The sequence below is a fragment of the Mercenaria mercenaria genome, chromosome 9 (genome assembly GCF_021730395.1).
Source record: "Mercenaria mercenaria strain notata chromosome 9, MADL_Memer_1, whole genome shotgun sequence".
Taxonomy (NCBI): domain Eukaryota; kingdom Metazoa; phylum Mollusca; class Bivalvia; order Venerida; family Veneridae; genus Mercenaria; species Mercenaria mercenaria.
The window spans coordinates 45,109,240-45,131,446 of NC_069369.1; the positions used below are offsets into that span (position 1 = coordinate 45,109,240).

Below are 22,207 nucleotides of genomic sequence, written 5' to 3' on the forward strand. Positions count from 1 at the left end.
CGTGGCCCAGTTTCAAAACTAAACTAGATATCATCAAGGTGAACATTCTGACCAATTTTCATGAACATCCATTCAAGGGTATGGCCTCTAGAGAGGTCACAAGGGTTTTCTATTTTAAGACCTACTGACCTAGTTTTTGATTGCAGTTGACCCAGTTTCAAACCTGACCTATATATCATCAAGATAAACATTCAGACCAACTTTCATACAGATCCCATGAAAAATATGGCCTCTAGAGAGGTTACAAGGTTTTTTCATTATTTGACCTACTGACCTACTTTTTGAAAGCACATGACCCACTTTCTAATTTGACCTAGATATCATCAAAATGAACATTCTGACAAATTTTTATGAAGATCCATTCACAATTGTGGCCTCTAGATAGGTCACAAGGTTTTTCTATTTTTAAACCTACTGGCCTAGTTTTTGATCGCACATGACCCAGTTTCGAACTAGACCTAGATATCATCAATATGAACATTCAGACCAACTTTCATACAGATCCCATGAAAAATATGGCCTTTAGAGAGGTCACAAGGTTTTTCTATTATTTGACCTCCTAACCTAGTTTTTGATGGCACATGACCCAGTTTTGAACTTGACCTAGATATCATCAAGGTGAACATTCTGACCAATTTTCATGAAGATCATGTGAAATTTATGGCCTCTAGAGAGGTCACAAGGTTTTTCTATTATTTGACCTATTGACCTAGTTTTCAAAGGTACATGACCCTGTTTTGAACTTGACCTAGATATCATCACAGTAAAAATTCTCACTAATTTTCATGAAGATCTATTGAAAAATATGGCCTCTAGAGATGTCACAAGGTTTTTCTATTTTTATACCTACTGGCCAAGTTCTTGACCGCACATGACCCAATTTCAAATTTGACCTAGATATCATCAAGATGTACATTCAGAACAACTTTCATACAGATCCCATGAAAACTATGGCCTCTATAGAGGTCACAAGGTTTTTTTATTATTTGCCCTACTGACCTAGTTTTTGATGGCACGTGGCCCAGTTTCAAAACTAAACTAGATATCATCAAGGTGAACATTCTGACCAATTTTCATGAACATCCATTCAAGGGTATGGCCTCTAGAGAGGTCACAAGGGTTTTTTGTTTTAAGACCTACTGACCTAGTTTTTGATTGCAGTTGACCCAGTTTCAAACCTGACCTATATATCATCAAGATAAACATTCAGACCAATTTTCATACAGATCCCATGAAAAATATGGCCTCTAGAGAGGTTACAAGGTTTTTTCATTATTTGACCTACTGACCTACTTTTTGAAAGCACATGACCCACTTTCTAATTTGACCTAGATATCATCAAAATGAACATTCTGACAAATTTTTATGAAGATCCATTCACAATTGTGGCCTCTAGATAGGTCACAAGGTTTTTCTATTTTTAAACCTACTGGCCTAGTTTTTGATCGCACATGACCCAGTTTCGAACTAGATCTAGATATCATCAATATGAACATTCAGACCAACTTTCATACAGATCCCATGAAAAATATGGCCTTTAGAGAGGTCACAAGGTTTTTCTATTATTTGACCTCCTGACCTAGTTTTTGATGGCACATGACCCAGTTTCGAACTTGACCTAGATATCATCAAGGTGAACATTCTGACCAATTTTCATGAAGATCATGTGAAATTTATGGCCTCTAGAGAGGTCACAAGGTTTTTCTACTTTTAGACCTACTGACCTAGTTTTTGACCGCACGTGATCCAGTTTCTAACTTGACCTTGATATCATCAAGGTGAACATTCTAACCAATTTTCATGAAGATCTTATGAAAAATATGGCCTCTAGAGAGGTCACAAGGTTTTTCTATTTTTAGCCCTACTGACCTAGTTTTTGATGGCACGTGACCCAGTTTCGAACTTGACCTAGATATCATCAAGGAGAACATTCTAACCAATTTTCATGAAGATCTTATGAAAAATATGGCCTCTAGAGAGGTCACAAGGTTTTTCTATTTTTAGACCTCCTGACCTAGTTTCTGATGGCACATGACCCAGTTTCGAACCTGACCTAGATATCATCAAGGTGAACATTCTGACCAATTTTCATGAAGATCTTGTGAAATATATGGCCTCTAGAGAGGTCACAAGGTTTTTCTATTTTTAGACCTACTGACCTAGTTTTTGATTGCACGTCACCCAGTTTCAAACTTGACCTAGATATCATTAAGATGAACATTCTGACCAATTTTCATGAAGATCTTATGAAAAATATGGCCTCTAGAGAGGTCACAAGGTTTTTCTATTCTTAGACCTACTGACCTAGTTTTTGACCGCACGTGACCCAGTTTCGAACTTGGCCTAAATATCATCAAGATGAACATTCTGACCAACTTCCATAAAGATCCCATGAAAAATGTGACCTCTAGAGTGGTCACAAGCAAAAGTTTATGCACTAACGGACGGACGGACGGACGCTGCGCGATCACAAAAGCTCACCTTGTCACTTTGTGACAGGTGAGCTAAAAACGGTGTTATTATAACAACAGGGCCAAGATGGCCCTAGGTCGCTCACCTGAGAAACACACCATAACAGTGTAAACATGTTTGACACAGTGATTTCATGGAAACAAATATTCTGACCAATTTTCATTTCGATTGGACCAAAAATATGGTCTCTTGAAGTGTAAACAAGTATTTTCTTCAATTTCACAAAGTGACCTAGTTTTTAAGCCAAGGTAACCTACATTCAAACTTGACCTAGATTTGATCAAGGCAATCATTCTGACTAAATTTCATAATCCTCAATTGAAAAATACAGCCTCTATCGCATACAGAACCTTTTCTTTGATTTGTCCTAGCGACCTAGTTTTCGATCCCAGATGACCTTAATTTCATCAAGGCTATCATTCTGACCAATTTTCATGAAGATCAATTGAAAAATACAGCCTCTATTTGCATACACAAGGTTTTTCTTTTATTTGACCTAGTGTCCTAGTTTTTGACCCTAGATGACCCATATTCGTAACTGGCCTAGATTTCATCAAGGCAATCATTCTGACCAAATTTCATGAAGATGAATTGAAAAATACAGTCTCTATTGCATACACAAGGTTTTTCTTTGATTTGACCTAGTGGCCTAGTTTTTAACCACAGATGACCCATATTGTAACTTGACCTAGATTTCATTAAGGCAATCATTCTGACTAAATTTTATGTATATCCAGTGTAAAATGCAGCCCCTTTTGCATACACAAGGTTTGTCTTTAATTTGACAGGGTGACCTAGTTTTTTACCCTAGATGACCCATATTCAAATTTGACCTAGATTTCATCCAGACAAATATTTTGATCAATTTCATGAAGATCCGGTGTAAAATGCAGCCCCTATTGCATACACAAGGTTTTTCTTTGATTTGACCTAGTGACCTAGTTTTTGACCCCAGATGACCCATTTCCAAACTCTGCCATTATTTCTTCAAAGTTATCATTCTGACAAAAATTCATGAACCTCAATTGAACAAGAGCTGTCCGTAAGACAGCCAAGCTCGACTATTCGAAATATTGTCCCAGAAGCAGGAAAATATTACCCAAAAAGGTTAAATATCAAAAGAGTTTTAAGTTCAAAAGGGGGCATAATTTGACCAAAATGCAAATCAGTTATGGGACTTGCTGCTATCAACTAGTTTTATAACCCCGAAGGCACATGTGAAGTTTCAATTCAATATCTGCATTAGTTTTGGAGATAGTAACTTGCATGTAAAACTTTAACCAAAATTTTCTAAGTCCAAAAGGGGGCATAATTTGCTCAAAATACATGTCAGAGTTATGGGACTTGACCCAGTGAGGTTGGTAACTGATCTAGAAAAAGAAAAAATAAGTTTCAAATCTATATGTATTTTAGAAACAGCTGTATGTACTTGCACGCAAAACTTTAACCAGAATTTTCTAAGTCCAAAAGGGGGCATAATTTGGCTAAAATGAAGGTCAGAGTTATGGGACTTGCTGCTATCAACTAGTTTTATAACCCCGAAGACACATGTGAAGTTTCAAATCAATATCTGCATTAGTTTTGGAGATAGCAACTTGCATGTAAAACTTTAACCAAAATTTTCTAAGTCCAAAAGGGGGCATAATTTGCTCAAAATACATGTCAGAGTTATGGGACTTGACCCAGAGAGGTTGATAATTGACCTAGAAAAAGAAAAAATACGTTTCAAAGCTATATGCCTTTAATTGATGGCTGTATGTACTTGCATGCAAAAACTTAACCAAGGTGTGACGCCGACGCCGACGCCGACGCCAGGGTGAGTAGAATAGCTAGACTATTCTTCGAATAGTCGAGCTAAAAATACAGCCTCTATCACATACACAAGGTTTTTCTTTGATTTGACCTAGTTTTTGATCCCAGATGACCCATTTTCGAACTCGGCCTAGATTTCATCAAGGTAATCATTCTGATTAAATTTCATGAAGATCAGTTGAAAAATACAGCCTCTATCGCATACACAAGGTTTTTTCTTGATTTGACCTTGTGACCTAGTTTTTGACCCCAGATGACCCATTTTCGAATTCGGCCTAGATTTCGTCAAGGCAATCATTCTGACCAAATTTCATGAAGATCAGCTGAAAAATACAGCCTCTATCGCATACACAAGCTAAATGTTGACGGACGACAGACGACAGACGACAGACACACGCCGGACATTGAGCGATCAGAAAAACTTATTGCTCAGGTGAGCTAAAAACAAGAGGGCCCTGAAGGCCCTGTATCGCTCATCTGACCTAATTTTAACCCCTGATAAGTTAGATTCAAACATGGCGCAGAGATCATCAAGATAAACATTAAGACCAAGTTTCATGAAGATAGGATCATAAATGTGACCTCTAGACTGTTTACTAGCTTTTCCTGTCATTTCAGCATATGACCTAGTTTTTGACTCCACATAACCCAAATTCGAATTTACCCTAAAGATCATCAAGACAAAAATTCTGACCAACTTTCATGAAGATAGGGTCATAAATGTGGACTCTAGAGAGTTTACAAACTTTTCCTTTGATTTGACCTGGAGACCTATTTTTTGACCCCACATAACCCAGATTCAAACTTGACCTAAAGATCATCAAGAATAACATTCTGACCAAGTTTTATGAAGATATGGTCATAAATGTGGCCTCCAGAGTGTTAACAAACTTTTTGTTTGATTTGACCTGGTGACCTAGTTTTTGACCCATCATGATCTAGATTCAAACTTGACCTAAACATCTGACCAAGTTCAGTGAAGACATGGTCATAAATGTGGCCTCTAGAGTGTTTACAAGCTTTTCATTTGATTTGAACTGGTGACCTAGTTTTTGATCCCACATGACCCAGATTCGATTTTGATCTAGAGGTCATCAAGACAAACATTCTGATCAATTCTCATGAGTTTTAAACTTAAACTTAGGTCTCTAGAGTGTTAACAAGCTTTACCTTTGATTTGAACTGGTTACCTAGTTTTTGACCCCACATGACCAATATTGGAACTTGACTTTAAGATCACCAAGATTAACATTCTGACCGAGTGTCATTAAGATATGGTCATAAATGTGGTCTCTAGAGTGTTAACTAGCTTTTCCTTTGATTTGACCTGGTGACATACTTTTTGACCCCACATCACCCAGATTCCAACTTGACCTAATGATCATCAAGATTAACATTCTTACCAAGTTTCATCAAGACAAAGTCATAAATGTGACCTCTAGTGTTAACAAGCTTTTCCTTTGATTTGACCTGGTGACCTAGTTTTTGACCCACATTATCCAGATTCGAACATGACCTAGAGGTCATCAAGACAAACATTCTGATCAATTCTCATGAGTTTCAAACTTAAAATTAGGTCTCTAGAGTATAAACAAGCTTTAATTTGACCTAATTTAGTTTTTGATCCCACCTAACCCAGATTCGAACTTGACCTAAAGATTATCAAGATTAACATTCTGACCAAGTTTCATTAAGATATGGTCACAAATGTGGCCTCTAGAGTGTTAACTAGCTTTTCCTTTGATTTGACCTGGTGACCTAGTTTTTGACCCCACCTGACCCAGATTCGAACTTGACCTAAAGGTTATCAAGATTAACATTCTGACCAACTTTCATGAAGATACATCATAAATGTGGCCTCTAGAGTGTTAACTAGCTTTTCCTTTGATTTGACCTGGTGACCTAGTTTTTGACCCCACATAACCCAGATTCGAACTTGACCTAAAGATCACCTAGATTAACATTCTGACCAAGTTTCATTAAGATACAGACATAATTGTGGCCTCTAGAGTGTTAACAAGCTTTTCCTTTGATTTTTTGACCTGGTGGCCTAGTTTTTGACCCAACATGACCCAGATTTGAACTTGAACTAAAGATCATCAAGATTAACATTCTGACCAAGTTTCATAGAGATATTGTCATAAATGTGGCCTCTAGAGTGTTAACAAGCTTTTTCCTTTGATTTGACCTGGTGACCTAGTTTTTGATCCCAGATGACCCAATATCAAACTCAACCAAAATTTTATTGAGGGTAACATTCTGACCAAGTTTCATTAAGACTGGGCCCAAATTGTGACCTATAGAGTGTTAACAGTCAAATTGTTGATGGCGGTCGATGACGGACGATGGACACAGGGCTATCAAAAAAGCTCACCTTGAGCACTTTGTGCTCAGGTGAGCTAAACAAGAGCTGTCAGCTGACAGCGTGCTCGACTATTCTCAGTGCTTGATAGTATAATATAAGCTATGAGTAAAACTTTAACATTACAATAAGCATATTCTAAGTTGAAAATGGGCCATAATTCAGTCAAAATGCTTGATAGAGTTGCCTCCTCCTTTTTACAGACTGGGGTCATGATGGTAAACAAGTATGCAAAATATGAAAGCAATATATCAATGGACTTTGAAAATATTTGGGGTGGTATGCAAACTTTAACATTACAATAAGCATATTCTAAGTCGAAAAGGGGCCATAATTCAGTCAAAATGCTTGATAGAGTTGCCTCCTCCTTTTTACAGACCGGGGTCATGATGGTAAACAATTAGGCAATATATGAAAGCAATATCTCAATGGACTTCGAAAATATTTGGGGTGGTACGCAAACTTTAAAATTTGTGTGACACTAACGCTCACGCCGGGGCGAGTAGGATAGCTCCCCTATTCTTCGAATAGTCAAGCTAAAAAGGGTGAAGTGCCCCTATTTGAGCAAATCTGAGATATCCTTACAAGGATGCTACAGACCTAATATAATGAAGATCTGCCAGAAAAGCTTATTTAAAGGTATTCCTATTTTTAGCTAAAGTGTCCCCTTAAAGGGGTTAAGTAACCCATATGAGCAAAATGAAGAAAAGAGCTTACATTGCTACAGACTAAGTTTGTTGAAAACCTACCAAGTGGTTTATGAACAGAATTTGTTTAAAGGTTTTCTTCTATTTTTAGCTCTCATGGCCCCTAAAATGGGCTGAGTGCACACACTGAATAAATTTGGGAGATGACTTGCAATTATGCTACTAACCAAGTTTGATGAAGATCCATCAAGCAGTTCATGTGAAGAGAATTTGTTTAATGGTTTTTCTATTTTAAGGTCTAGTGGCCCCTTAAAGAGGCAATTATTTCCTCATTTAAAAATTACATTCTTCCACAGACCAAGTTAAACAAAGAAAAATCAAGTCAATCTTAAGCAGAAGTATTCAAAAGCTTTTTCAGTTTTAAACTCTATTGGTCCCTTAAACGGGCCAAGTGCCAACATTAGAACAAATTTTGGAGTGTTTAAAGGTTTTGCTATTTTTAGCACTGGTGGCCCCTAAAAGGGGCCAAGAGCCCCCTTTTGAATAACATTGTGAGAGGACCTTACAATGATGCTACAGAGCACTTTCGATGAAGATCTATTAAGTGGCTCATGAGAAGTAGTCATTTAAAGGTTTTCTATTTTTAGCTCTAGCCATCCGTTCAAGGCACTAAGCACCCCCATTTACAAAAACAAGAGGGCCATGAAAGCCCTGTATTGCTCACCTGACCTATTGACCTAAAGATCATCAAGATTAACATTCTGGCCAAGTTTCATTAAGATATGGTCGTAAATGTGGCCTCTAGAGTGTTAACTAGCTTTTCCTTTGATTTGACCTGGTGATCTAGTTTCTGATCCTACATGGTCTAGATTTGAACTAGACATAAAGATCATCAAGGTTAACATTCTTACCAAGTTTCATGAAGATACAGTCATAAATGTGGCTTCTAGATTGTTAACAAGCTTTACTTTTGATTTCACCTGGTGACCAAGTTTTTGATCCCACCTGACCCAGATTGGAATTTAACCTTAAGATCATTAAGATTAACATTCTGTCCAAGTTTCATAAAGATATGGTCATAAATGTGGTCTCTAGAGTGTTCACTAGCTTTTCCTTTGATTTGACCTGGTGACCTAGTTTTTAAACCTAGATGACCCAGATTCCAACCTGGCCTAAAGAGCATCAAGATTAACATTCTGACCAAGTTTCATGAAGATACAGCCATAAATTTGACCTCTAGATTGTTAACAAGCTTTACCTTTGATTTGACCTGGTGAACTTGTTTTTGACCCCATATGGCCCACATTGGAACCTGACCTAGAGGTCATCAAGACAAACATTCTGGTCAATTCCCCTGAGTTTCAAACTTAAAATTAGGTCTGCAGAGTGTTAACAAGCTTTACCTTTGATTTGACCTGGTGACCTAGTTTTTGACCCCACCTGACCAAGATTGAAACTTGACATAAAGATCTTCAAGACTAACATTCTGATCAAGTTTCATTAAGATATGATCATGAGTGTTAAACAAGCATTACATTTGATTTGACCTGGTGACCTAGTTTTTGACCCCAACTGACCCAGATTTAAATTCGACCTAAAGATCATCACGACTAACATTCCGACTAAGTTTCATTAAGATATGGTCATAAATGTGGCATCTAGAGTGTTAACTAGCTTTTCCTTTGATTTGACCTGGTGACCTAGTTTTTGACCCCAGATGACCCAGATTCAAACTTGACCTAAAATCATCAAGGTTAACATTCTTACTAAGTTTCATGAAGATTCAGTCTTAAATGTGGCCTCTAGAGTGTTAACAAGCTTTTCCTTTGATTTGACCTGGTGACCTAGTTTTTGACCCAACATGACCCAGATTCAAACTTAACCTAAAGATAATCAAGATTAACATTCTGACCAGATTCATGAAGATACAGTCATAAATGTGGCCTCTAGGGTGTTAAAAAGCTTTTGACCTGGTGACCTAGTTTTTGATCCTAGATGACCCAATATCGAACATGTCCAAGATTTTATTGAGAGTAACATTCTGACCAAGTTTAATTAAGATTGGGCCAAAATTGTGACCTCCAGAGTGTTAACAGTCAAATTGTTGACGACGGACACAAGGCGATCACAAAAGCTCACCTTGAACACTTCGTGCTCAGGTGAGCTAATAACCTTTACCTTTGATTTAACCTGGTGACCTAGTTTCTGATTCCACTTGACCTAGATTTGAACCTGACCTAAAGATCATCAAGATTAACATTCTGACCAAGTTTCATGAAGATGCAGTCATAAATGTGGCCTCTAGGGTGTTAACAAGCTTTTCCTTTGATTTGATATTATAGTGAAGATCAATGAAGTGACTGATGAGACAAAGTCAATGACTTTTTTTCTATTTTTAGCTCAGGTGACCCCTATAAGGAACCATCTGTAAAAACTTGCCAGGATGTTGCTTACAAAGTTTGGTTCAATTCTGACCATTAGTTTCAGAGGGTTAAAAATGTTGACACATGATGATGGAAGCTAAGCACCAGATCTTTCCACTTTTGCTGGTAGCTCATCTCAATGTCTCTGTGACCTTTGACCTTTCATCTACCAACCCAAAAAAAGAAGGGTCATCTACTGACCACAGACAATCATCCTATGAAGTCTGTAGGCCAAAGCTTTTATCAGTTATAGATTTGAAACTGATTTTCAACTCCCCAAAACTATCATGTACTGTTTTCAGCTCAAGGTCTCTGCCACCTTGACCTCTGACCTACTGATGCTCAAAATACCATGAGCAGATTTTCAGCTAACAGCAACCTTACACTGACCCTGAAAATAAGAGGTCATCTACTGACCACAGACAATCATCCTATTAGAACTTGACAACAGCAGGATATTTTTTTTTTTTGGAGGGGGGGGGGGGGGGGGGGGTGTTTAATGTGCATGTGTGGCGGTGGTAATGTGGATGGCTGCACTCCCAAAATCATCTAATCACCACCCACATATATTCCAAGTTTGAAGTAAATACCTTTAAAGGTTATTAAGTTATGCTCTGGACACAAAATATGATAATCAAATTTGACCTTGCTTTGACCTTGACCTTTGACCTAACGCCCTGGTTCATCGCCACCTACCTATATGGCATGACTGAAGTCAGTATCTTCAATGGTTTTTATCAAGTTATGCTGCAGACACGAAATATGACAGACAAATCTGGACTTTGACCTCCATATATTGACACTGACTTTTGGCCTACCAACCCAGTTCATTTGGTCTGCACATTGCCTCATCGCCAGCTACCTATATGCTAAGTTTATAGTCAATATCTTAAATGGTTATTAAGTTATCCTCTGAACATGAAATATGACAGACATACAGACGGATGTGCAGATGAAAGACGCATACACAATTACATAATACTTCAATTTTTCTAAAATGGGCATATAAAAAAAACACTAGTGCAGCTTCATTAGAAGAAGTTGTTTTCAGGTTTTTCTATTTTCAGCTTAAGTGAACTCAAGAGGAACCATGTGACTAAACTTGAGAAAAGTGCAAACAAGGATTCATCTGACCAAGTTTGTTGAACATGTCAAAATGGTTCAAAAGAAGTTGTTAAAAGGTTTCTCTGTTTCCAGTTCTTGTGGTGATTTAAGTGCAGTCAAGCAGAATCATTTCAACAAATTTTAGAAAGGTTGAGAAAGGTTCATCCAGGGATGCTACAGACCTTGGTTGTTGAAAACCCATTCAGTTGTTTATGAGAAGAAGTCCTTCAGGTGATCTAAAAACAGACATACCTTTTCCACTCTAAAAGAACAATTATATTTTCCCTTGTCAATATATACCAGTACTACTATATATGTACAAAAAAGAAGCCTGCATACCAATAAAGGACTATCCTGAGTATTCAATATTTGAGGTTGTCGTTTTTTAGGCAATGGAGCTTCATTGCTGGAACCATCGTCTTCTGTTAGCTGCGATGTGGCACTGCTCTCAACTGTCTCCATCTTGAATATTTTGTTACGTAAAGTTGAGCGTGGAATTCCATAAAGTGATGAGGCTCTACGTGTACCAAGTTTCCCATTGCGTATCTCAGATACTGCAGCTGTAAGATCATCATCAGAGTAACCCTTCTTTCCATTATTTGATGAAGTTGCTTCTTTCTTTTGTTTACTATAATACAGGACATGTTTTTCACTTTCAGAAACATAAACCATAAAATGTAATATCTAAAATTAACAAGAAATTGTAACAGAGTTACCAACGTCCCCCGCCTAGGGATATTTTTCACAAAACATACTGCATGCCAATACAACATCTTCTAGGTAATAGGGCAACATACTAACAATGTATATAAGACTTATTATTTTATTAATATTAAATAATAACATTTATTTTGGCGCATCAAGCTTGGTGTGTATCCAAGGTTACCAAATTAAATTTGGTATTTGGATACACTCGGCATTTTCCGTATCCAGTAATCATTAGCGTGTGACCACTGGTCAGTCAATAGTCGGCATGTGTACAACCAACAGAAAATGAAATGGTTTCAAAATCCCACCCACCACTCCCATTTAGGTGCCATGCCATTTACTTGCCATATTGTTAGTGGTACATGTCAGTGAATATCTAGTAGGTCACCATTTGTAGCCTATAATATTATATATATATATAAAAAAAAAAAAAAAAAAAAGATGCTAAATTGATCTGTTTTAAATGGTTCGGGATTGCAGGTGTTTGGCAGTTACATGTCTCTGTATAGTATGGAGCATAGTTTAAATTATTCGAGATCAGTTTAACAAGTTTGTTTTTAGTAGAGTAGCTGGTACATGTATGGTGACATATTTTGTTATTTACAATGTTTAATATCCATGTATTTTGCAGTATACTGCTGGTGGAGTTTTATATACTTTCAGGCTGTTTATGCAGTAAGGAAGGAAAGTTGTGAACAGTCAGTAAATAAAAATGGACAATATACCAAGCATAAATGGTATACCAAGCACAAATGGAAGGAGTACAAACAATATTTAAAACCATTACGTGATGCCTGTTTAACACGGATATACATACAAGCTAAATTACTAAGCTAGTCAAGTGGATTGTATAAATCAAATTTATCCAGAGCCTCTGGGAATGTGGAATAGAAACTTGAAAGCAACAAGTTTAGAAACTAGAATGACTTTAATTAACAACAGCTACAAATGTCACAATAATTGTTTTAACATGAACTTTCCATTTGATCCATCACAAAGCAGGAAAATTCACAAACGCTGGAATCCTAAAACTTATATACAAATTAGACACACCTTGTCTATTGGGACAGGCCTTGTCACAAACAAACAGTAATTGCCTGTAACAAAACTAGGAGACATACACAAGGAATTGTTCAAAAAATATCAGCTGTGTGGTACTTACCAGGGCATTAGCTTAGTATGTCATGACAGGACAGTGAGTAAGATGACAATATTACAATAGAAAGAGGAGAAATATAAATATACTCTCTTGTAGTAGTATGTATTACTTATTGTTTGCAAAAGTGTTTTAATAACTTGTAACACTAACATGTGTAACAGAAAACACTAATGTATGTAATATAAGTAATTAAGCCGAGACTGGAAAGATGTTTGTTCAGATGTAGTTTTATCAATAGACTTACGCAAATGGAAACCAGGAAGCGGTCAGCTCCTTAATATCGAAGAACAATTAATCAAGGGATGTCTCAGTAATGGTCTTCACATAAACATAAAATACTTTTTCAGCAGTGACAATATTATTCCATGCTTCATTTCGGGGATGTTCAGTTGCAATGATACTGATTATATTGTGTGAATTAGCCATATTTTGTTTTTACATGTTGAATGTTGCATAAATAGTGCAATGAACTTTGGGCAGTATGAACTTTGAGCAATCAATGTTTCCTAAATTCAACTGATGTACTTTTATATGTTATATAAATTGCATAGTCAGCCAGGTCATGTAATCCAACGCTTTCCCGTACTTTTCTCTCAAAGAGTTTTTAGGGTTTTGGTGCGCGGATTACAAATAAAACTTGTACATGATTTTATTTTGCTTAATCTCTGTTCATTGCACTATTTACTGTTTATGCCACGAAGAACTAACTTGTTCATAATACGTTATTCTGATTCATGTCATTCACATTACCGTCTATGTTACATATTTTGGATGGACTTTTACATATTTATGTTTTAGGACCATGTTAGACTGGCTGTAGCCAAATATGCTATTCTACTTTATAAAAAAAAAAAAAAAAGTTACTGATTTGAATATGAAATCATTCTGATACTTATTCTTTTCCTGGAAAAATGTTTTACGAAGTTTCAGTTCTATATATAATTGGAAACATTATTTCTTATGATTCTGTTGTTACCTCTGAATGTATTGAGTAGAAAATGAAAAGATAAATGCAATGATTTAACTTTTAAGATTAAGTAAACTATTATAAACATTAATTTAGGATTCTGTCGCACTGATAAGGATCTCCAGCTGACATCGAGTAAGCATGTGTATTTACCATCACTTATCCAATTCAAGCCTAAATTCATCTCATTGATACGTTGAATCTTGTAGATTTTAACTTTAGTATACTACGGGTGACTACGGTCGCAATGCTCCTTGTCCTTGGTAACTTGGGTGGCTGTGGTCACAATGCTCCTTAAGTAGTTTAAGTTTTGGCGTCTACATGCTAAATTTGCCAGGAGTTAATTTACCTAAATCAAACATTTGAGTGGATAAGGCAGTTTTTGCAGTGATAATTGAGATCTTGTAGATTTCAACTTGCTGTACTATGGGTGACTATGGTCACAATGCTCCTTAGGTATTTTGGGTTGTCGTCTACACCCTTAAATTATCCTAACTGCTTTTGCCTAAATCCGATTAACATTTTTGTTAATAAGGTGTATGTTATTGTCATAATACAACTAAACGGGGATAATGTTACAACACACGGGTTAGTTTCATAGCAGGAGAGATGTATGCTACTATGGCAGTTTTAAGTGTGACAACTTTTTCTACGGTTGTATGTTGTTGTTGTTGTGATGTATTCTGCTAGGTCGGTTGACAGTATATCGAACCATTGGTTGCTTGTCTGTTGTTAAAGTGATACTAACAGCTAGCTCTGTTAACACTTTAGTGTGTTAACCGCTAGGTCAGTTAAATTGTGTTAACCGCTAGGTCGGTTAAAGTGTGTTAACCGCTAGGTCGGTTAAAGTGTGTTAACCGCTAGGTCGGTTTAAAGTGTGTTAACTGCTAGGTCGGTTTAAAGTGTTAACCGCTAGGTCGGTTAAAGTGTGTTAACCGCTAGGTCGGTTAAAGTGTGTTAACCGCTAGGTCGGTTATAGTGTGTTAACCGCTAGGTCGGTTATAGTGTGTTAACAGCTGTGTCGATTTAAAGTGTGTTACCGCTATGTCGGTTAACGGATAGGTCAGTTTACAGTGTGAACTAGGTTTTGCCCATTACTACGTAGCGTAATTCCTAGTTTCACAAGTCCGCAGTCTGCAGTTGCTATTTTAATCAATTTATTGAAAACATGCGCTTGCTTGCTCGTCAGTCAGTGGGCCTGATATCATGCGGCCTTTTCTGCCACTTATTAATATGATTGATATACAATTTTGTTCAATACCCTTTGGTGTAACTTGTTTGTATGTTGAAGTGTTGACCTGGAATAAAGTATTATCGCTTATATAATGTTGCTAGTTATTTCCTTGAGAAGTCCTAAAATAAATCATAACTTTATATCATATAATTCATGAAGACATTATGAAGTTTAAAAATGTCTGGAAATCTATAATTGGTGCATGCTTTCCAAATGCTAATATTTATCAGTAGGGATCTTTCTCCACTGGTACTCAATCAATGCGTGAAAGTTGAAAGCCATAATTGTTATACTTTAATACTTAAGAGTCCTGAAACCATTTTCAGTCTCTTGGTCACTTTGACCTTGACCTTTGACCTATTAACCAATATATGCCCGTCACAGCAAATTAGCAGATAGCACCCTGTATTTGCAAATGGAATTTTTTGGTTATTTAGTAATTATTGTAATTCTTTTGTTTTTCTAAGTCCACAAAAAACTCCTTACCAGGTAGAGATACCTTAAAATACAACTAAAATTTGAAAGTAACATCTATGTTATACCACAGAAAAGTGGTCTTGGTTTTTCCCTACGGTCAATTATAAAAAAGTTACAATATAAGTTATTTGTAGTAACAACTAAGGGAAGTTTATCTTAAAAAAAAAAAATCCAAAAAAAAAAAAATTGTTAGTCCACACAAAAATCCTTACCAGGTAGAGATATGTCAAAATACACCTCAAAATTGGATGTAACATGCATGTTGTACTACAGAAAAGTGGTCTCAATTTTTCCCTACGACTAGAAATTGAAAACGTTAAAATATAAGCTATATATAGTAACAACAAAGGGAAGAAATTCTAAAGAAGGGACCTGCACATGACACTCCGTCACATGATGGTGTACAATTGTGCCAAGTTACATCAAAATCCCTCCATGCATGAAGAAGAACTGCTCCAGACGAAGTCATTCTTGTATCTGACCTTTGGCCTCTACCTTGACCCTAGACCTAGGGACCTGGTTCTTGTGCATGACCCTCCGTCTCACGATGGTGAACATCTGTGCCAAGTTATATCAAAATCCCTACATAAATATTCATTTTTGTATCCTTTGACCTATTAAGTGTGACTTTGACCTTAGACCTTGGGACCTGGTTCTTGCGCACGACACTCTGTCTCATGATGGTGAACAATTGTGCCAAGTTATATCAAAATCCCTCCATGCATGAAGAAGATATGCTCCAGACAAATTCATTCTTCAATTCGACCTTTGACCTCTAAGTGAGATCTTGACGTTAGACCTAGGGACCTGGTTCTTGTGCACGACACTTCGTCTCATGATGGTGTACAATTATGCCAAGTTTCATCAAAATCCCTCCATGCATGAAGAAGATATGATCCTGACAAAGTCTGTGGGGCGTTCCCATAATACGTCTCGTTTTTCAAACGGGTGTATAAAAAAATGTTGGGAGGGGTGGGGGTGGGGGTGGGGGCGTAGAGGGATGCATGATCAGGGTGGTGGGCATGACTGGGTGGAGGAGCGAGGTGGGGGAAAGGTACAACTTTGCATGTTGATAAATATTCATGGAAGGTTTGAAAAAAAATCTAAAATAAGGAATGAAAACAAAAAAAAAAATTGATGGGTGGGCGGATTTGGGAGGGGGAGGGGGTGTGACCAAGGCAAGGGGGTGACCAGGTGTGGGTACACAACTTCACATGTTTATAATAAATGTTCATGGAAAAGAATGAAAGAAGTTTAATGAAATTCTACCAAATGGTAAGTTTGTTATGTATACATATGTGGATTTTTAAACAAGTAAAGGGCAATAACTCTGAAGTAACTAAAGAAATCCAAACAAAATTGTGTGTGTACAACCACATAATGGTGATCTAAATTCAGTTTAAGTTTCATAGTTCTAGGTCAAATATATCACAAGTTATGAAGCAGAAATTGCCATATTTATAGTACCCTATATAGTTAACGCTAGAAAATTCTAAAGGCCATAACTCTGGTGTTACTTGGGCAATCTGACTGAAACTTGACGGGCCGCATAACCTCATAGTGATGAACATGTATATGAAGTTTTATTTAAATATTCCCAACCACTTCCTAGATATGGCTCCGGACGGACGGACAACACCAAAACTATATCCCTCCGACTTTGTCGGGGGATAACAATCTGCATGTTGTCTTAACCTGCGACCTTGACCTTGGACCAGAGAACTGGCTTGTGCACTATACATGCTCTCTGAATAAGGTCAACCACTGAGACTGATTTTATGAAATTCATTATAGTGGTTTAGAAGTAATGGAGCAAACACTAAGTTAGGCTATTTGACAACTGACCTCCTAGTGTGACTTTACCTTACTAGTGACCTCTGTCTGCATGTAATATTGGAGAGGTAAACAACTGATACTAGATTTTATGAAAATCTAATAAGTGACTTTGCAAACAGAACATAACAAAACTGTATCAACCCAAATCATACAATATAGGACATATGAGTAAACAGTGAAAAAACAATGTTTCAAATACTTTAAGTGACATGGCAAAGGTGTTTCTGTAAAAAAATTAAATATGGAGCAGACACAAAGTTAACTTATATGACCTTTGACCTCCAAGTGTGGCCTTGACCTTGGACCTAGTAACTTGGATTGTGCCCTCTACAACTCTGCAACTTGACGATGTTAGCGACTGATGCTTGTTGTTTGAAAAATTTTCCAGCATATCCAGCAGTTAAGGTATTGAATGAACACAAATTACAGACAAACCAACAAACAGATGAACTAACTGACATTCCTGACAACTATGTAGTCCCCATATACTTTGTATCTAGGGGTAAAATTACTAAAATCTTTGGTTTAAACAGTATTTATTGTCTTAATTGCAATTGTTACAATTTTACAAATATATAAACATAGAGGATTGAGTAGGAAGCTATAAGCTTTTTTTAGAAACTCTCTCCCTAGAATCTTTGATGTTGAAGCCAGAGGGGAAAGGGCCATATATGAGACACATCGTCAGTTTATGGAGAGTATCTGTGATCCCTTGATGGATGAAAAAGTTGTGGAGAGGATAAAAAACACACCCACACCATCTTAACTATTTGCCTTCTTTTCAGGGGAATAGCGCACCAATTTGAAAAAGAAATTGCGAGATGACCTCATAATGATCCTAGAGACCAACTTTTTAATCCAGCTGTTCATGACAAGTTGTTTAAAGGTATTTTTATTTTTAACTCTAGTGACCCCTAAAAGGAGCTGAGTGCCCATATCTGAACAAATTTTGGAGAGGACCTCACAATGATCCTAAAGACAAAGTTGAAGATGAAGATCCATCAAGTGGTTAATGAGAAGTTGCTTCAATGTATTTCTATTTCCAGCTCTAGTAACCCATAAACTGGATTTAAAATTTAGGAGCAGACCTTACAACTAGACCTGTCATAGGAGTGATGAATTATACCCCCACAATACGGCCTTGTTACAGAAGTAAGCCAATGTCAAAGTCGAACTTCAAAATCAATAGGGGTCATCTGCTGGTCATGATCAACCTCCCTATTAAGTTTCGTAATCCTAGGCTCAAGCGTTCTCAAGTTATCATCCATAAAAGATTTAACTGTTCCGGGTCACTGTGACCTTGACCTTAGACCTACTGACCTCAAAATCAATAGGTGTTATCTGCTGGTCATAGCCAACCTTCCAATCAACTTTCATAATCCTAGGCCCAAGCGTTCTCAAGTTATTGTCCGGAAATGGTTTAACTGTTCTGGGTCATTGTGACCTTGACCTACTGACCTCAGTCAAACCTGACCTGTATTTTATAATGTTACACCTGTGTACCAAAATTTATGATCCTAGGCCCAAGCATTCTCAAGCTATCATCCGAAAACCATTTAACTGTTCCAGGTCATTGTGACCTTGACCTTGACCTACTGACCTCAAAGTCGAATTTGTCCTGTATTTTATGATGTAACACCTGTGTACCAAAATTTATGATCCTTAGCCCAAGCGTTCTCAAGTTATCATCTGGAAACAGTTCAACTGTTCCGGGTCATTGTGACCTTGACCTTTGACATACTGATCTCAAAGTCAAAGTTGACCTGTATTTTATAATGTTACAGCTGTGTACCAAAAATTATTTAAATCTGACAAGCCTTTCATGAGTTATTGTCTGGAAACCATGAAAACTAACGGACTGACCGACCGACAAGCTCACTCCTACATACCCCCCAAACTTCGTTTTGTGGGGGTATAATGACGCTACAGACCAAGTTTGATAAAGAACCATCAAGCAGCTCATGAAAAGAAGACATTTAAAGGTATTTCTATTTATAGCTCTTGTGGGCCCTAACAAGGGCTGAGTATCTCAATTTGAACATATCTGGGAGACGACCTCATAGTGATGATACAGACCAGGTTTGAGAAAGATCCATTGAGAGGTTCATGAGAAGAAGGTGATTAAATATATTTCTATTTTAAGCTATTGCGACCCCAAAATGGGCCAAGTGCCCCCATTTGTATAAAATTGGGAGAAGATCTTATAATAACGCTAGTGACCAAGTTTGATGAAAATCCATCAAGCGAAAGTTGTTTGAAGGTATTCTTTATTTAACTCTTGTAGTCCCTTCAAGAGTGTCCATATCTGAACAGATTTTGTAGAGGACTTCATCCAGAAGACCAAGTTTGATGAAGATCCATCAAGTGGTAAAAGTTGTTAAAATGTATTTCTATTTTTAGCTCTAGTGACAAATAAAAGTGGTCAAGTGCCCCTATTGGAAAACAAAATGGGCCAATGTGGCCCTAAATCGCTCGCTTGAAACTGACAATTTGACCTTCCATATATGTATGACACACTTAATCATGAATGGTAACAACTGTGTTTAGTATAAAATGTTTTTCCATTTTAAGCTCTTGCAGCCCCTAAAATCAGTTAAGCAGAACCATTTAAACAAATCTGAATGAGAACCTTAAAAGAATGCTACATACCAAGTTTGGGGATGACCCATCAAGTCATTCATGAGAAGAAGTCAATTAAAGGTTTTTTCTATTTTCAGCTCTGGTGGATCATAAAATCAGTCATGCTGAACCATTTAACAAAACTGAGAGAGGACCTTACAAGGACGCTACAGACCAAGATTGATTATGATCCATCCCAAATTTTATGAGAAGTTGTTTTTAAAGCTGAAAGGTTAACCCCAGACAACGGATGACAGACAACGGACAAAGGCCCATCAAAACAGCTCACCCTGATACTCAGGGGAGCTAAGAATTTTAGGAGCAGGCCTTACAATGATACTACAGTCCAAGTTTGATGAAGAGCTATCCAGTGGTTCATGAGAAGAAGCTGTTTACAGGTTTTTCTATCTTTAGCTCTTGTGGCCATAAAAATGGCCAAGTGCCCCCATTTGTACAAACTTGGGAGAGGACCTTACAATGATGCTACACGTCAATTTTGATGGTGATCCATCAAGGAGTTCTTGAGAATAAGTTGTTTAAAAGTTTTTCTATTTTCAAGTTCACCCTTCCCTCCCTTTTAACAAAACTGGGAGAAGACCTATAATGCAGAGACCAAGTTTGATTGAAGATGTATCAAGTGGATCATGACAAAATGTTGTTAAAAGGATTTTCTATTTTAAGCTCTAGTAGCTCTTAAATGGTCCATAATTCTAACAAAACTTAATGATGACCTTACAATGATGCAACAGTCTGATTAAGAGCCATCATCTGATTCATGAGCATAAGTCCTTAATTTGTTTCTATTTGTAGCTCCAGCTGAACAAATTTAGGAGACAACCTTGTCATGATGCTACAAACCAAATTGATGAAGATCCATCAAGTATTCATGAGAAGAAGTTGATTAAATGTTTTCTATTTTTAGCTGTAGCTAAGAGAGAGCTGCTTACCAGGATGCTACTGACCAAGTTTGATGTAATTCTGACAGATAGTTTCAGAGAAGATGTTTATGTTAACTGTGGAGGATGGATAACCCACGACTGCCCATCAATATCTCACCCTAAACGCTTCAGCTCAGTTGAGCTAAAAGCATTCAAGTAGTTGTTATGGTTCATATGTTCTGACACCAATTAAACTATATTCCAATCTCATTTACTTCTCTTGATTACTTTAGGATTGATGCTCCAAACAAGGATAGCCTGACAGATAAAGATGGATGGGCAAAGTGACAACTATATACTCACTTTCCAAGGAGCATAAAAAGTTTGAGATAAATATGAACAGTCAACCTGATTCCAATCAGTATCATACCTTCCAGCAGCAACACTAGGTATTTTAAGTTCTATATTCAGTTTTTGTGCCACTTCTTGTGCAGGTGCCAGAGGCTCCGATTCATTGACAGCCGTTTTTATATCACTGAGAATTTCTCGTCCATAATCACTTGTGTAGAACTGTGGCAAGAAAGGTAGAACATCTCCAAGATGTCGCAAACCTGATAAACAAGGAAGTGTAAACAATGTTTATTGCTCCTGTATAACAAACATACAGTATCAAGATAATTGACTTCTTTATATCTCACTAACAACAATCAAAATTTTCTCTAAAACTCATTACAGGAGGGCCAAGATGGCCCTATGTCGCTCACCTGTGTAACACACCATAACAGTGTAAACTGTTTTACCTAGTGATTTAATGGAGACAAATGTTCGGACCAATTTTCATTAAGATTGGACCAAAAAACGTGGCCTCTTGAGTGTAAACAAGCATTTTCTTATATTTGACCTAGTTAGCTAGTTTTTTACCCCACATGACCCAGATTCAAACTTGTCCAAAATTTCATGAAAACAAACATTCTGACAAAGTTTCAGGAAGATTGGAGAAAAAAAAGTGGCCTCTAGAGTGTATACAAGCTTTTCTTATGATTTGACCTAATGACCTAGTTTTTGACCCCACGTGACCCAGATTTGAAATCGCCCAAGACTTCATGATAACAAACATTCTGACCAAATTTTATGAAGATAGGGTCATAAATGTGGCCTCAAGAATGTTAACAAGCTTTTCCTTTGATTTGACCGTATGACCTAGTTTCTGACCCATATGACCTAGTTTCAAACTTGGCTTAGATATCATCAAGATAAACATTCTGACCAAGTTTCATGAAGATAGGGTCATAAATGTGGCCTCTAGGTTGTTAACAAGCTTTTCCTTTGAACTGACCTGATGACCTAGTTTCTGACACGACATGACCCAGTTTCAATCCAGGGCTAGAGATCATCATGATAATCATTCTGTGCAAGTTTGTATCAAATCAAAGCATAAATGAAACCTCTATATGGCTGAAAGGGCCAAAATTGAAAATTTTGCCGCTTTCAGGGGCAGTATCTCTAGAA

General features: G+C 37.1%; 1 protein-coding gene across 1 annotated transcript in view; it reads right to left on the reverse strand.

Annotated features, from left to right (window-relative positions):
- The window catches only part of LOC123547006 (mushroom body large-type Kenyon cell-specific protein 1-like), an 87,727-nt gene that overhangs the window by 26,619 nt on the left and 38,901 nt on the right, over positions 1 to 22,207 (reverse strand). The window contains exons 5-6 of the mRNA XM_053551320.1: positions 21,129 to 21,309; positions 11,160 to 11,448 (exon numbers count right to left, since the gene is read on the reverse strand). Coding sequence (XP_053407295.1) covers positions 11,160 to 11,448; positions 21,129 to 21,309 — 470 coding nt within the window. The remainder of the gene's footprint in view (positions 1 to 11,159; positions 11,449 to 21,128; positions 21,310 to 22,207) is intronic.